At 44.2% G+C, this 13,629-nt stretch overlaps 1 protein-coding gene across 1 annotated transcript; it reads right to left on the bottom strand.

Moving 5' to 3' along the window:
• Window positions 1–1,574: 1,574 nt before the first annotated feature.
• LOC130483967 (fibrinogen-like protein 1) lies at window positions 1,575–13,623 on the bottom strand. The gene is made up of 9 exons (XM_056856882.1): window positions 13,491–13,623; window positions 12,791–12,903; window positions 9,092–9,244; window positions 8,769–8,976; window positions 7,490–7,649; window positions 6,391–6,488; window positions 5,063–5,151; window positions 4,045–4,235; window positions 1,575–1,790 (listed from the first exon to the last, which is right to left on the bottom strand). Exons 1-9 carry the CDS (start codon window positions 13,621–13,623, stop codon window positions 1,613–1,615), a joined length of 1,323 nt encoding a protein of 440 aa, XP_056712860.1. The 3' UTR covers window positions 1,575–1,612.
• Window positions 13,624–13,629: the final 6 nt, after the last annotated feature.

The raw sequence follows: 13,629 nt of genomic DNA, 5'->3' as shown, positions 1-13,629 counted from the left end.
ATGGGGGACCCACTTGTTACTGCTATTCACATTTTTATGAATACAAACCCAGATGCTTTGGAAAAGCTGGTGAAAATGGATACCCTGACATACAAACAAGTGCCATATTCTACTACTGTACTGCTAAATTCACAGATCTAGTCACAGTTGGTTTCGGAACTAATCCCAGATGCTACTTTGCACCAACAGTTTAAAGGATTGGGTTCCAGGGCCCACGGTAGTCTGACCCAACAGCCACTTATAGCAGCTGCTGTTTGTAATAACAATCCCTCTTGATTCCAGTTCTTCTCATGAGCAATTGGGAAGGGCATACACAGGGCACTGGCACTCAAAGGCCCATCTGAGTAACCGTTGATTGGGTACCTACATGTGCAATGAATTTGCAGTGAGAATATAGTAGCATCTGGGGTACCACTGAACTGCTCTTCTTCCATGTGCTAAACAGTGGAGGCTCCTTTAGGTTAACTGTGGTTTGCTCTCCACAAACTACACCAGCTTGCTAGCTCTCCAAATTTAGCAAAGCTCTACTTCCAGTTATAGATCAGTCCTCTCTTTCAGAGAAACAAGAGAACCAGCTTCAGAACTCTACAGGAAATGTATCCTTCCAGACCCTGAGAGACTACTACTGAAGTACCAGCAGATAATTCTATATGGATTGCAATTTTGGATTTCTTTTCTCCCATGACCAATGGACAAAGTGATGTAGCAGGTTGCTCCTGCATAAGATTTCCCCCCCCCCCATCGAGAAAGTATAAATGAAAAAAGATACACAAACAGTTTAAAAAGTAGTTTATAGTGCACGGATTAAAAAAATACTGATACAAAAATAAAGGGACTTTTCATATAACTACATTTCCTAATACAAGTGATTTGATGGGGAAGACATGATTTCCCTTATTGCTGCTGCTTCCTTAATTTCATTCCACTTAGATAATAAACAAGCATGTATTCATTTTATCCTAAAATGATATGGCTATTTTCATCTTTTTTTAAGGAGAGGGCTCAGGTAATATATGGCCCAAGTCCTATATTCAAACACCCATGTGCAGGCTTTTGTTAGAATCTCAACATCTCCCTTTAAAAAAAATAATGTTTTAATTGACTTAAAATAAAATATTATGCTTCTAAGAAAATAGACAAAGTCTGTTTTTCTTAGATTTCCCATTTTGGTTTTTCCTTCCCCTCCAAATCCACCAGAGCCAATAAACCATATAATGGGAAGATCTCAGATACATCATTGAAAAAAAGGGGGGGATTGCTGTGCAAAACAGCTTCTTTTCAGGGGAAATGCTTTTATTTTCGGAGGTGGGGGTTCACGGTATTCAATAAACAAAAATGGAAAAGACATAAAGAAACATAATTCTTCACCTGGCCAACTAGCAGATACAGACAATCCATTGCTATGGGAAGCCCAAAGCAGAACATGGGAACTGCGCCACAGTTCATGGCGTATTCTTTGTAAAAAATTAGAAGCTGCTGCTGAGCCGGTGTAGCTCTATTTCTGTCACTTGCAACTGAACTGGTTTTTAAATCTAGCTGAGGAATGCCTATAATGCCTAAAAGGGGGTTATTTGCACTATATACTGTCTTTGACATGCATAGTTGGATCGCTTTAGGGTTCACCGTCTCCACTTTGTATGTCAACGAAAGACAGGTGCCTGATCTTCATGGCTGTGTATTTGAGAGAATACCACAGCCCTCTCCACGTCGCCCAAACTACTCCATTGTCGAAGGATCCGGTATATTCCCCGTCTTTGTAATATTGTCCGTTTAGATTTGCTGCATGGCATCTTGTGGACAGGAAGGGAGGAGAGGTAAAAACAAAAACGAGGTGTTAACAGAGGGCAAAACTTTGGCACAAATGCATAAAACCACTATTGTGGGTATTTCAGTCCAGACTTCAGCCTCTGTACGTAAGTTTGCTTTCAATGTTACGATCTCATTCAAAAAAATGTAAAGCAAAAAGTTACTCCTCCATCAATCTTCTCTATGCAAAACCTTGGTTACCAGCCATGATAAAGCCATGCGTAGCTGGTATTTTGAAGTGACGTTTGCATTGGCCCACAGTGCGTCTTCCTGTCCTTCTTGTCCCACTGAGAATCCTCTTAAAAATACAGATGCTGTCATTTTTGTATAAATTGCCTTTGTTTTAATGGTAAGGTTTGTGCAGAGGAACAGACTGAAAGGTTCTAAATGGAACTATCACGCTGCTTGACAACTGCTTGTACCTCTACAATGATTTAATATGTGGTAAATTGCATAGCGCCCTGACTTGGATGGCCCAGGCTAGCCTGATCTCAGAAGCTAAGCAGGGTCAGCCCTGGTTAGTATTTGGATGGGAGATCACCAAGGAATACCAGGGTTGCTGTGCAGAGGAAGGCACTGGCAAACCACCTCTGTTAGTCTCTTGCCATGAAAACCCCAAAAGTGGTCGCCATAAGTCGGCTGCGACTTGACGACACTTTACACACACACACACAAATCGCATAGCATTTACACATAATTTGCAGATCTGGGAAAAGGTAAGGATAAAATGTAATGAGTTAACCTGTCTTCGGAGGAAAGCATGCCACACCCTTTTCATCTTAAAGCAGCATGTTCATGAACATCCTTTTTATGAAGCAGCACAATTCAAATATTCACTTTCCCATCTCTTGAAGTGGCAAATATTTCCTCAAAAGATGCTTTATTTATTTACTTAAGAAATTTCTATCCCACCTGTCTACCTGATTCAGGTTCCCCGAGGCAGCAAACATTAAAACATTTTAGACATTAAAGTGTATTTAAATACAAAAACAGATATTAAAAATCAAACAATATATAAACACATAAAAATATAAATACATAAAACAGACAGGCAGGGAGGTGGGCTAATAAGAGTTACTGTGGGAATGCAAAACACAACAAAGTAGTCTTTACCCACTGGGGGAAGACAGTGATAGAGAGAGAAAATTCCCCACGGAGAGAGTTCCAAAGTTTTGGCACCACGACCAAGAAGGCCCTTTTGCAGGTTGTCACTTATCTTGCCTCAGATGGCAGGGGCCTCCAAAGATGATCGGAGTGCTCAGGTAAGGTTCATATGGAAGTAGGCAGCCCTTCAGGTATGTTGGCCCCAAGGCATTAAAGGTTAACACCAGTACCTTGAATTGGGCCTGGAAGCAAATTGGGAGCCGGCGTAGGTGGAACGAGACTGGAGTGATACGGTTCCTGTTATCCACCCCAGTCAGCGTTCTGGCCTCAGCATTCTGTACCAACTGTTGCTCCCAGACAGTCTTCAAGGTCAGCCCCACATAGAGCACACTGCAGTAATCCAATCTAGATGTTATTAGGGCATGCACCACAGTGGCAAGATCTTTCCTGGCCAGGAATGGCTGCAGTTGGCTATCCAGCTGAAGCTGGTAAAATGAGCCCCTGGCTACCGCTGTCACCTGTTCATCCAACAGGAGGCCTGGGTCTAGCGGCAACCCCCCCCCCAAGCTACAAACCCGCTCCTTTAGCGGGAGTGCATCTCCATCTTGAACAGGAGGTATCCCCGTTCCCAGGTCAGACCCCACACCAGCAGCAACTCCATTTTGTCATGATTAAGTTTCAGTTTAAATGATGATAAGAATAAATGATGGAGGGTTCTTGCTTTCCTTTCTTCCAAACATGGAATTGTCTCCCGTCCTTGCTGCTAACAGACAAATGTGAGTTCTCAATATATGCATCAGACAGATCACTGAAATCCAGAACTCGCAACTCCCACATTTGGAGTAACTATAAAAAGGTCCAAGTGCACTGATTCAGCTTTTAGGGCCTGCTTGTCCTGTCCTGAACACATGAAACTGCCTTATACTGAATCAGACCCTTGGTCCATCAAAGTCAGTATTGCCTACTCAGACCGGCTCTCCAGGGTCTCAGGCAGAGGTCTTTCACATCGCCTGCTTGCCTGGTCCCTTTAACTGGAGATGCCGGGGATTGAACCTGGGACCTTCTGCATGCCAAGCAAAGGCTCTACCACTGAGCCACAGCCCTTCCCATGTTCAGCATTACATGTCAACTCACCTGTTATACCACCAGCCGCCTTTGTTCTCTTCTGCACAGTTGCCCTTCAGGAACCGGTCATTGTCCTTGTCGTAGGTAGAGAACTGCATTCCACTGAGTGATGCAGACCACTGCTGTTCATAATTGCCCCCTCCAGATAAAGCATCCCCTGCAGTCCCAGAGAAGGTGCCAAACCATATCCTATACTTATCCTACAAGAAACGCCATTAAAAACATCTTTTAAGAAGAGTCAAGTATGAGTAACCAATTACATGGCCCAATGTGCAGAATGAAGTCTTCATCTTGTTACCACAGAAGGTCACAGAGCCCTCCAATAGCCTTGGTGCCTATCCACAAGGAAGCAAACCTTCCTTGAGCTCTAAATGGCCTCAGGTCCAAACTTCCAACCAGCTATCATCTACATTATTGGTCATTTATGCACTGGTACTTTCACTCACGTTCACTCCCAGACTGCCTCGGTTGTTCCTTGGAGTTATGCATGAGCTTTCTGTCCATTAGAGATGACTTTGCTGCCAACCCTCACAAATCCTGGGACTTCCCGTCCCTCTGCTAACCCATTCTTCCCTCTCTCCTGAGCTCAGCCCAGGTGAAATCCCCATGCATAAGGTAAAGCGCAGGACATGGAAGCTTGGGGGAGGGGCCTGTTCTCTTCATATCTCAAATCCAAGTATTTTTTATTACATTATCTTTTTTTGCTGTCAAGTCAGAGCTGAATTATGGCGACCCCGTAGGGTTTTCAAGGCAAGAGATGTTCAGAGGTGGTTTGCCATTGCCTGCCTCTGCAACATGACCCTGGTATTCCATGGAGGTCTCCCATCCAAACACTTGCCAGGTTTGACCCTGCTTAGCTTCTGAGATCTGATGAGATCAGGCTAGCCTGGAGCTGTCCAGGTCATTCATTTAAGTGTGTACTAAGTACAACTTTCTGAGGCATTTATATAGTAGATCCCCTCCAAGCATCTATTCTCATTGGCAAATAGGCCCATCTCTTTCAATGCCCTTAAAACAGATTACCGACCTTCCCATTCTTCATCTGGAAATTGTCATACATTGCATATCTTGTCTCCCCTTGCCAGTCCATCAGGTCAATTTTTAATAACGTTTCCCCTGGAAAATAAAGTATTATGTTAGAAACTCACCAGAACCCTCTGTTGGGATATCATGAATCAAGTGAATGGATTTCTTGGAGCACCCAGAATCCCTGAGCATGGTTACAGTGACCTGTCTCCAACTATTCTGTACACGAAAGACAGAATTTTCCTACTCTCCATTCTGTTCTTACAACTCCCCACTAATCCTCGGGCAGATCATTCCTAAGGTTATATAACTTCTGTGGGAACCTGGAGTGAGGCAGGGCAAAGGGGTGAAATAGCTCCTCCTTCCTCTCCTGCAAATTCAGCTCTGCTGGAAAAAGAGATAGATTTCACCCCTTGTCCCTCCTCCCTGCAACCCACCAACTGCTATGGCTATTCCTCTACAAAGATTCTTCAGACCTATGATTTATTTGTCTAAGGGCTGTAAGAATGGAGAGGAGGAAGAGGAGGAAGAAGAGTTGTTTTTTATATGCCGACTTTCTCTACCTTTTAAGGAGAATCAAACCGGCTTACAATCTCCTTCCCTTCCTCTCCCCACAACAGATACCTTGTGAAGTAGGTGGGGCTGAGAGAGCTCTAAGAGAGCTGTGACTAGCCCAAGGTCACCCAGCTGGCTTCATGTGTAGGAGTGGGGAAACCAACCTGGTTCACCAGATTAGCGTCCGCCGCTCATGTGGAGGAGTGGGGAATCAAACCCAGTTCTGCAATTAGAGTCCACCGCTCTTAACCACTGCACCACGTTGGCTCTTTGTGTGGGAAACTGTGTGTGCCTCCTATTCATTGATGGTTGGATACAAACTAATTATATCAAATTACCTGTAAGTAGAAAAGCAACTTAGGGGAAGGGGCATTTTGATCAGGAAATTAGTTGAAGGGGAGAAAAGGTTTAGCAACCCTGCTATTTTATTTGGGTAAGAATTGGTTTACAACAATGGTTCCTAACCCTTTTTTGACCAGGGACCACTAGGACTTTTTTGTTCGGTGCAGGGACCCCAAGGTTCAAAATAAAAATTCAGAGAATTTGAAAATAAACTTTAATCATAACTGTTAGTTAAACATTAAACTTAGAATAATATTTGAATATGTTTTTTTATAATAGAGAACTTTTAATTGAAAATATTAATTTATTATGGGTTTATAACTTTGTTTCGTGGACCTTAATTTAGTTCTCGCGGACCCCTGGGGGTCCATGGACCCCCGGCTGGGAACCAGTGGTTTACAAGATTAATGCATGCATAATTATCATCCTTACTTCTAAGGAGCAGGTCATAGATCTTGTCATTCCCCAGCCAATATTCATCATCCTTGCTCTGGAGCTGTCCAAACCCCTCTCTGTAATCAGCCCATCTTCTGCAAGGAAGAGACACACATGTACAAATATCAGCACTGAGCTACAAGAAGTGGAATTCCCTGCTGCTGCATCCAAGCTACCCTCCAAGTTGGTTGTGCCAGCTTATTTGTCAGCTCTGCACAAGAAGATTGTGTTATTTTTTATCTCTAAACCAAAGTATGTGAGTACAAGCATATATTCCAAGAGGAAGTAAAAGGCACGAGTTCAAGGTGCTTTAAAAGAGTCCTTATTCTCCATCTAGGGAAAAGGAAAGGAGATATTTTGCCTCACTGTTTCAAGATGCATAACTGAAATAATTACCAGCCTCATAATACACCCTGGCTTGGATAGCCCCAGACCAGCCTGATCTGGTTGGATCTCAGAAGCTAAGCAGGATCAGTCCTGGTTAGAATTTGGATGGGTGACCTCGAAGGACTACCCGGGGCATGACACGGATGCAGGCAATGGCAAGCCAGCAATCAAACTTCTCTTGCCTTAAAAACCCTACGGGGTCGCCATAAATCAGTTGTGACTTGAAGGTACACATGCACACAGCATTTCCTGATTAGCCTCCAAGATTTCCCCTCCTCCTTCCAGTGATTTTGAAATCTTAGGATTTTGTAGCATTAGTAGAGTTGCCAACCTCCAGGTACTAGCTGGAGATCTCCTGCTATTGCAAATGATCTCTAGTCGATAGAGATCAGTTCACCTGGAGAAAATGGCAGCTTTGGCAATTGGACTCTATGGCACTGAAGTCCCTCCCCTCCCCAAACCCTGCCCCCCTCATGCTCCACCCTAAAAAATCTCCAGGTATTTCCCAACCCAGAGCTGGCAACCCTAAGCATTAGGCATTGACCATCTTTGTAAAATGGTAGAAGGCATTAGGAGGCAAAAAAGAAGACTTCTTATTAACACAGAAGTTCTCAAATACCTGTCTGAGCAGCACAAAAAATATACCTATTCTATGTCACAATGGGCCTTTCGATCCCCCCTGAGCTACTGACCATACTCAGCCATGTACCTGTAGAAATTCTCTTTGCCGTTGCTGCGCCGTTGTATCACAGTCCATCCTTCCCCATCCGACATGTCGCAGTACACAAGGAAAGGTTCTCTGTCGGCTCTAGGTTTAATTCTGTAGTAGCCACTTTCAGTGTTGCCGCTGTTAAGCACCATGGCACAATCTAAGCAAAACAACATACAAAGGAGAGACAGGGGATTGCCACAGGGGGTGCTCAATCAATGCAGAGGTAACACTAGAACAGCGTTCTGTGAATGGTATGACTAGCGGACAGGCCTTGAATAATGGAAAGGAACGAGGAAGAAATGACAGAAAGCACACACATGCTGACCGGACCAGGTGCCCTCTTCAGTCACTGCATGCTCTTGTCTTCTCCTGTGCCATTTGCCTGACCTGAAGCAGCCCATGGGTGTTTTTTGCCTTGTTAGGGTCAGTGCACAAGTAAAAGAAAAAAGAGGGAAATAAAACCCAACCTAGAAAACAGAAGCTGGATGGGATGAAAAAATATATAAATATAAAATATATAAATGATGAAAATATAATTTATTAGAAGTGCCATGTCAATATTAAAATTATTTAAAAACGTTAAAACAGCACAATGGCATTTCCTAAGGTTGATATCTATAACTACATGCCAGACGTGTTTCGGCCAATATGGCCTTCCTCAGTGGTCTATTTGAAACCCATGTAAAACATGCACACATTCACAGATATATATACACATGCAGACAATATAAAACAGACCAGGCATGTAATAGGTTGTACAATATATTGCCATTACACAAACATCTGGCAAGATTGTCTCAAGTTGTTATGCTGGGCTGTATATGTCTCCCATATAAGATGTGTGCAATTATCAACCTGGTAAAACAATGTCAGCCAGGGTCAGTGCCCATGCAGCCCCCTAATGGAACAAATAATGCCCCCCGGGCCTTTTCAGATTGGAAAAATGCTGCTGAGAGAAGGCTGGAGCCTGTCTTCCTCTAGGCTGTGATCCTGATCTGATCCAGGCCCCTGCGGCGTTTGTGAATTGAGTTGTCATGGGGAACTTGAAGTTGGCATTCTGCTGCAAGTCCCTACGGCAATCTCGTGGTGGATTTAACACACAGTTTGGCCCTCAGGTAGCAAGCTTTGGGGAAGACTTTGGGAGTCTCTCCCAGAGACTCCAGAGAGCTGCTGCCAGACAGAGAGGTTCCATTGGGCTAATGTGCCAGTGATCCGCCTCAGTATAAGGTGGCTTCATATGCTCAGAAGCTCAAGAAACAGGTTTCGCCAAATTTACCTTGGTCATAGACTAGGAGGCTTCCACTAATTGAGGGCAAAACTGTATTCTGCTGTGTTCTCATGGCTGAGAAAATCTTGCTCTTTTTTCTGTGATAGTTGTTCCCCAAGAGGTCTTTCAGCTGTAGTTCACACACATGGGAAAGGTCTTGGAGCGTTTTCAACCTCTGCCGTAGTTGACTGTTTTCCAGCAGGCAGTCATGCTTTTCCTGAAAGGGAGAAGCAAAATATTTATTTAAAGTCCAGGCCTGACTCTGGGTTTTGTTTTTTTAAGTGCCCTGGCCAGAATATCATCTGTGAAACTCCTAATTTCTCCTCCCGTACTCCATCTCGGTAATAGCGCTCGTGGCTCAGCAGCGGAGACATCAACAGGATTTCCTGGAACTGCGCTCCGGGCAGGATTTGTGCTCCCATTTCACCACGGGCCTTGCCAGATCGGAAGTGGCACACACTGATCTTGCTGCTTCTCTGACCAGGCTAGAAATGAAAGCACACACCCACATACTCGGTGAAAGTGGTGCTTCTAACTGGGTGGGATCCTAAACTAGTCCGGGTCTCAACAAATTTCTCATCTTGTGGAGCACCTACGTTAAACAGGGCTGAAAGTTGGCGCTCCTCAGATGGAGTGAGCTTGTGTGCTGCAGTTAGGGTTGCCAACCTCCAGGTGAGGCTTGGAGATCCCCCCGGTATTACAACTGATCTCCAGTACAGTGATCAGTTCCCCTGGAGAAAATGGCTGCTTTGGAGGGTGGGCTCTATGGTATCAGATCCTTGCTGAGCTCCCTCCCGTCCCCAAACCACCCCCTCCCCAGGCTCTGCCCCCAAATCTCCAGGTATTTCCTAACCTGGAGTTGGTAACCCTAGCTGCAGTTGTTAAAATGTCAGAGTAGAAGCAGGAAGACTTGGGTTCAAATCCCCATTCAGTCATGAAGCTAATGAGGTGACTTTGGGCTAGTCACTCTTCCTCAGCCCAACCTGCTTCTCAGGATTGTTGTGAGGATAAAACGGAGGAAGGGAGAATCATATATGATGTCCCATGCTGCTTGCGGGAACAGTGAGGTAAAAATGCTGTAAATGTTATTTTACTACTACTACTACTGATGATGATGGTAATGATGACGAAGGGTTCCTGTTCCATACCAGGAACCAGATTGTTATTCATGGTGTGGGTCTAGGGTTGCCAGGTCCCTCTTTGCCACCGGCGAGAGGTTTTTGGGGTGGAGCCTGAGGAGGGCGGGGTTTGGGGAGGGGAGGGACTTCAATGCAAGAGAGCCCAATGGCCAAAGCGGCCAATTTCTCCAGGGGAACTGATCTCTATCGGCTGGAGATCAGTTGTAATAGCAGGAGATCTCCAGCTACTTCCTGGTGGTTGGCAACCCTATATGGGTCTATTCCTGAGCAGCAGGAGACTTTGGTTTTGGTGAGAACTGGCCTACCCAAACTACACCAAGGATAGCAACACCTGCACTCTTCAAGGCTAGATGTGAAGAGCATCTTCAAGGGATCTGTCCCCACATGGAAATGGCTAGGTCTGAGTAATCGCGGCAGGTCAGAACCCCAGCTGCTGTGATAATAAGAGCAATAGAAAGATATTTACAAGCTTATAAGCAGCTGATTGTTACATACCAGAAGCCGAGGTGACGGTGAACAGAAGGGCCCAAGAAGCAGCAGCAGCAGTAAAAGCATTCGAGTCATCACTGCATGATTTTTTTACAGAGCTGCTAGGGGAAAAGAATGTGTGGCATATTATATGGTTGCATTTTGCATTATTAATAGTGGCAGAACACCTAAAGAGAGCATGGCTATCCACATTTTTAAAGCATTAGTCAGTTTGAATCCTACAGAGGATGTGTATATAGTCGGGTTTACTTTTTCTTCTTCCTCCTTAATGCTTTTCGTTATTTTGCATGGATCTGCAACATTAACAACTACTACAAATAATGAATCTTTTTGGAGGCATGTTTTGTCATAGAATCTTGCATTTCTTAGGTGATCTCCACTGGGTGGCAGTACGGGTTCAATACATTTCCCTCGAGCCACTGCTGAAATCCCCTGGTCTGATTCAATGCGCAGGGCCGGTTTTGTGTAAGCTAAAACAAAGTTGAATGGAGAAAGCGGGGCAAAATTTTGGCTACAGGATACTCACTGGATATTCTCTGAATGAGCGCAGAGTATTCTTGATTGGTATTTGGCATATAATAATTGCAGATCTTACAGTATTTGATAATTGGTATATCATAACAGTTAACATTTTGACATTATTTGGACAGATAGCATGTTTCACATCTGTACGTGGCACAACCCAAATCAAAAGATGAAAAAAAAGGAGGTTCTGAAGTTAAGATTTCACAGAAGTCTAATTTTAATTTCTTATTCATATAATGGTGTCATCGGAAAATTTAAAGATTTTAAAAAATTCTCTGAATGTTCATATTGGTTCTAATACCTGCCCGCTCTTGCACACATCAGTCCTTAATCCTTCCTTCACCCCCTTTTGTTTCACTAGATGTCAAGGGAGCTAGGAGAGAGAAACAAAATCCTTTTTATCTACCATAGCAATAAAATGGCTTCCTCTTACAGAATGCTTGGTGCAAAGGAATAAAATTTTAAATTTAATCATTAAAGTACCCCTACGCGTTTCGCACGACCTTCTTCAGGGGAATCTTTCTCTGCTTAAGTATCCCATGCCAGCAATAAAACAATTATGAACATAAATAACTTATTGCTTGCATGGGTTCATAATTGTTTTATTGCTGGCATGGGATGCTTAAGCAGAGAAAATTCCCCTTAAAATGTTTGTGCAAAATGCGTAGGGGTATTTTAATCATTACATTTTAAATTCTTTCCCCTTGCACCAATTGTTGTGTTTTGTCTGTTTTGTTTTGGTGCGGCCCCCTTTTTTTCTCCTATAGAATGCTGCCACAGAGTTGCTTAGTTGGTTCCATATAGCTGGTTACACCTGTGAGAACATAATTTACTTATTTGCATCTGGAGGGTCCACAGATACAGCCATCCTTCATCCATAGGCGGGCCTGCCATATTCCCAGGTAAGGTTTCAAAGAAATCAGTGGTTTTCCCATAACCAACAGAACCTTGTAGAACCTTGTTGCCAAGTCCTAGTGTGTATTTTAGTGCTTAGGAATTGTTAGTCTTACTCTCGGTTATTTTTACCCTGATCAGCTTTTACAAGTAAAACTTCCTCCCAAAATAAACAGGAATGTCTTTAAGTTACCCCTCCACCCCATTAACCCCACCATGTTTACAGTCATAGTAGCTAAACGGTTGCCATCGGTGGCAATCACGAAATGCCAGAAGATTCCAAGCCAAGTGTATTCTATGATGAAGGCAACTACTTCTTTATGGGCACTCACTGCAGACCTAAAGGTAAGGTCTCCTCGGGTCTTCTAAAATAAAGTAGAGGAAAACCAGGATCAACTATTTGCTTTGAGGAAGAAATGATTGGGCACCAAGAAACTTACTGGTGGCCTCACGACATTGCCCACAAGTGCCACGCTGTTGTAGGAAGAGGGTACGTTTGCCAGGCCCCTACTATGACGAGAGGCCCAGATCACAAATATGGCTAAGACGGAATTTTTCCAACTCCATCAAGTCCGGCAGCTGGTCCCTTACCTGCCCCGTGCAGACCTGGCTACAGTGATCCATGCAACTGTCACCTCTACTGTAACTCACTCTATGCAGGGCTGCCCTTGAAGTTGCTCCAGAAATTGCATCTGGTCCAGAATGCAGCAGTGTGGGTTCTTACAGGGACCCCATGGAGAGCACATATACATCCTGCACTTTGAAAACTGTAGTGGTTCCAGATTCAGTACTGGATCAATTTCAAGGTTTTGGTACTGACTTTTAAAGCCCTAAATGATCTGGGACCTTTGTATCTGCAGGCCACCTCTCCTGGTATACCCCCTCAGAGAGCTTTATGCTTTGTATCTGCAAGACCACTTCTCCTGGTATACCCCCAAGCTTTTAACAAGGAAATAACTTGCTGGTGGTCCCTGGCTCCAGAACCATATGGCTGTCCTCAACCAGTGCCAGGGCCTTTTCGGCTCTGGCCCCTGCCTTGTAGAACTCTCGATCTAATGAGACCCGTGCCTGCGGGATTTTACTCAGGTCCGCAGGGCCTGCAAGATGGAGACATTCAGCTAGGCATATGGTTGAGGCAGCAACAGTTAAGTAGATCAGCTGCCTCCCTCCCTCCCTCCCCTTTCCTTTCCCTCCCCCTCTTTTCTTTCCTCCCTGTCTCCACTCTTTGGAGGATCTTGTTGCTCTGAGTAGTTGTTGACCATTATTTACCATTCCTGCGAACCAACTCACCACTGAGATTACCATTATACAGTAGGTATGAAATCTGAATGCCATCTGTTGAAGTGAAACTAGGATTTGTGGTTTTAAATTGTATGCTTTTGATTTATATATTATATATATTGAAGTGTCATGTCTGTTGTTGGAAGCTGCCCTGAGCCTGGCTTTGCTGGGGGAGGGTGGGGTATAAACTGAATAAAATATAAATAAATAAAATGTTCCTGATGACTAGCCCTTGACAATAGTTGGGTTGCTGCATTCTGTAGTTTCCAGGTTGTCTTCAAGGGCAGCCCCACTCAGAGCGTACTGCAGTAATCCAACCGTGAAGTTACAGAAGAATGGACCAGCACGGCTAGACTGGCTGAGTCTAGGTAAGAAGAGAGTGGGCGAAACAGATGCAGCTGACAGAAGGTGCTCCTGGCCGCCATGTCAATTTGCTTTCCAAAGAGCAAGACAGGGCCCATGAAAGCCCCCAAGCTTTTAACATGCTCTGAAAAAGCAAACATCAGTCTCTCTATATCATCCTTCCCAATCAGCATGGCCCC

Source organism: Euleptes europaea, chromosome 10 (genome assembly GCF_029931775.1).
Source record: "Euleptes europaea isolate rEulEur1 chromosome 10, rEulEur1.hap1, whole genome shotgun sequence".
NCBI lineage: Eukaryota > Metazoa > Chordata > Lepidosauria > Squamata > Sphaerodactylidae > Euleptes > Euleptes europaea.
Note: the sequence above shows the minus strand (reverse complement) of the source record. Positions and strands in the feature narration are given on the sequence as shown.

Coding starts and splice junctions, on each gene's coding strand:
- LOC130483967 (XM_056856882.1), bottom strand. CDS start 13,623: ATGCTGATTGGGAAGGATGATATAGAGAGACTGATGTTTGCTTTTTCA. Junction 9,245..12,790: donor TGGTTGAGGACAGCCATATG/GTTCTGGAGCCA, acceptor TTTCATTTCTAG/CCTGGTCAGAGAAGCAGCAA. Junction 8,977..9,091: donor AGCGCTATTACCGAGATGGA/GTACGGGAGGAG, acceptor TCTCCCTTTCAG/GAAAAGCATGACTGCCTGCT.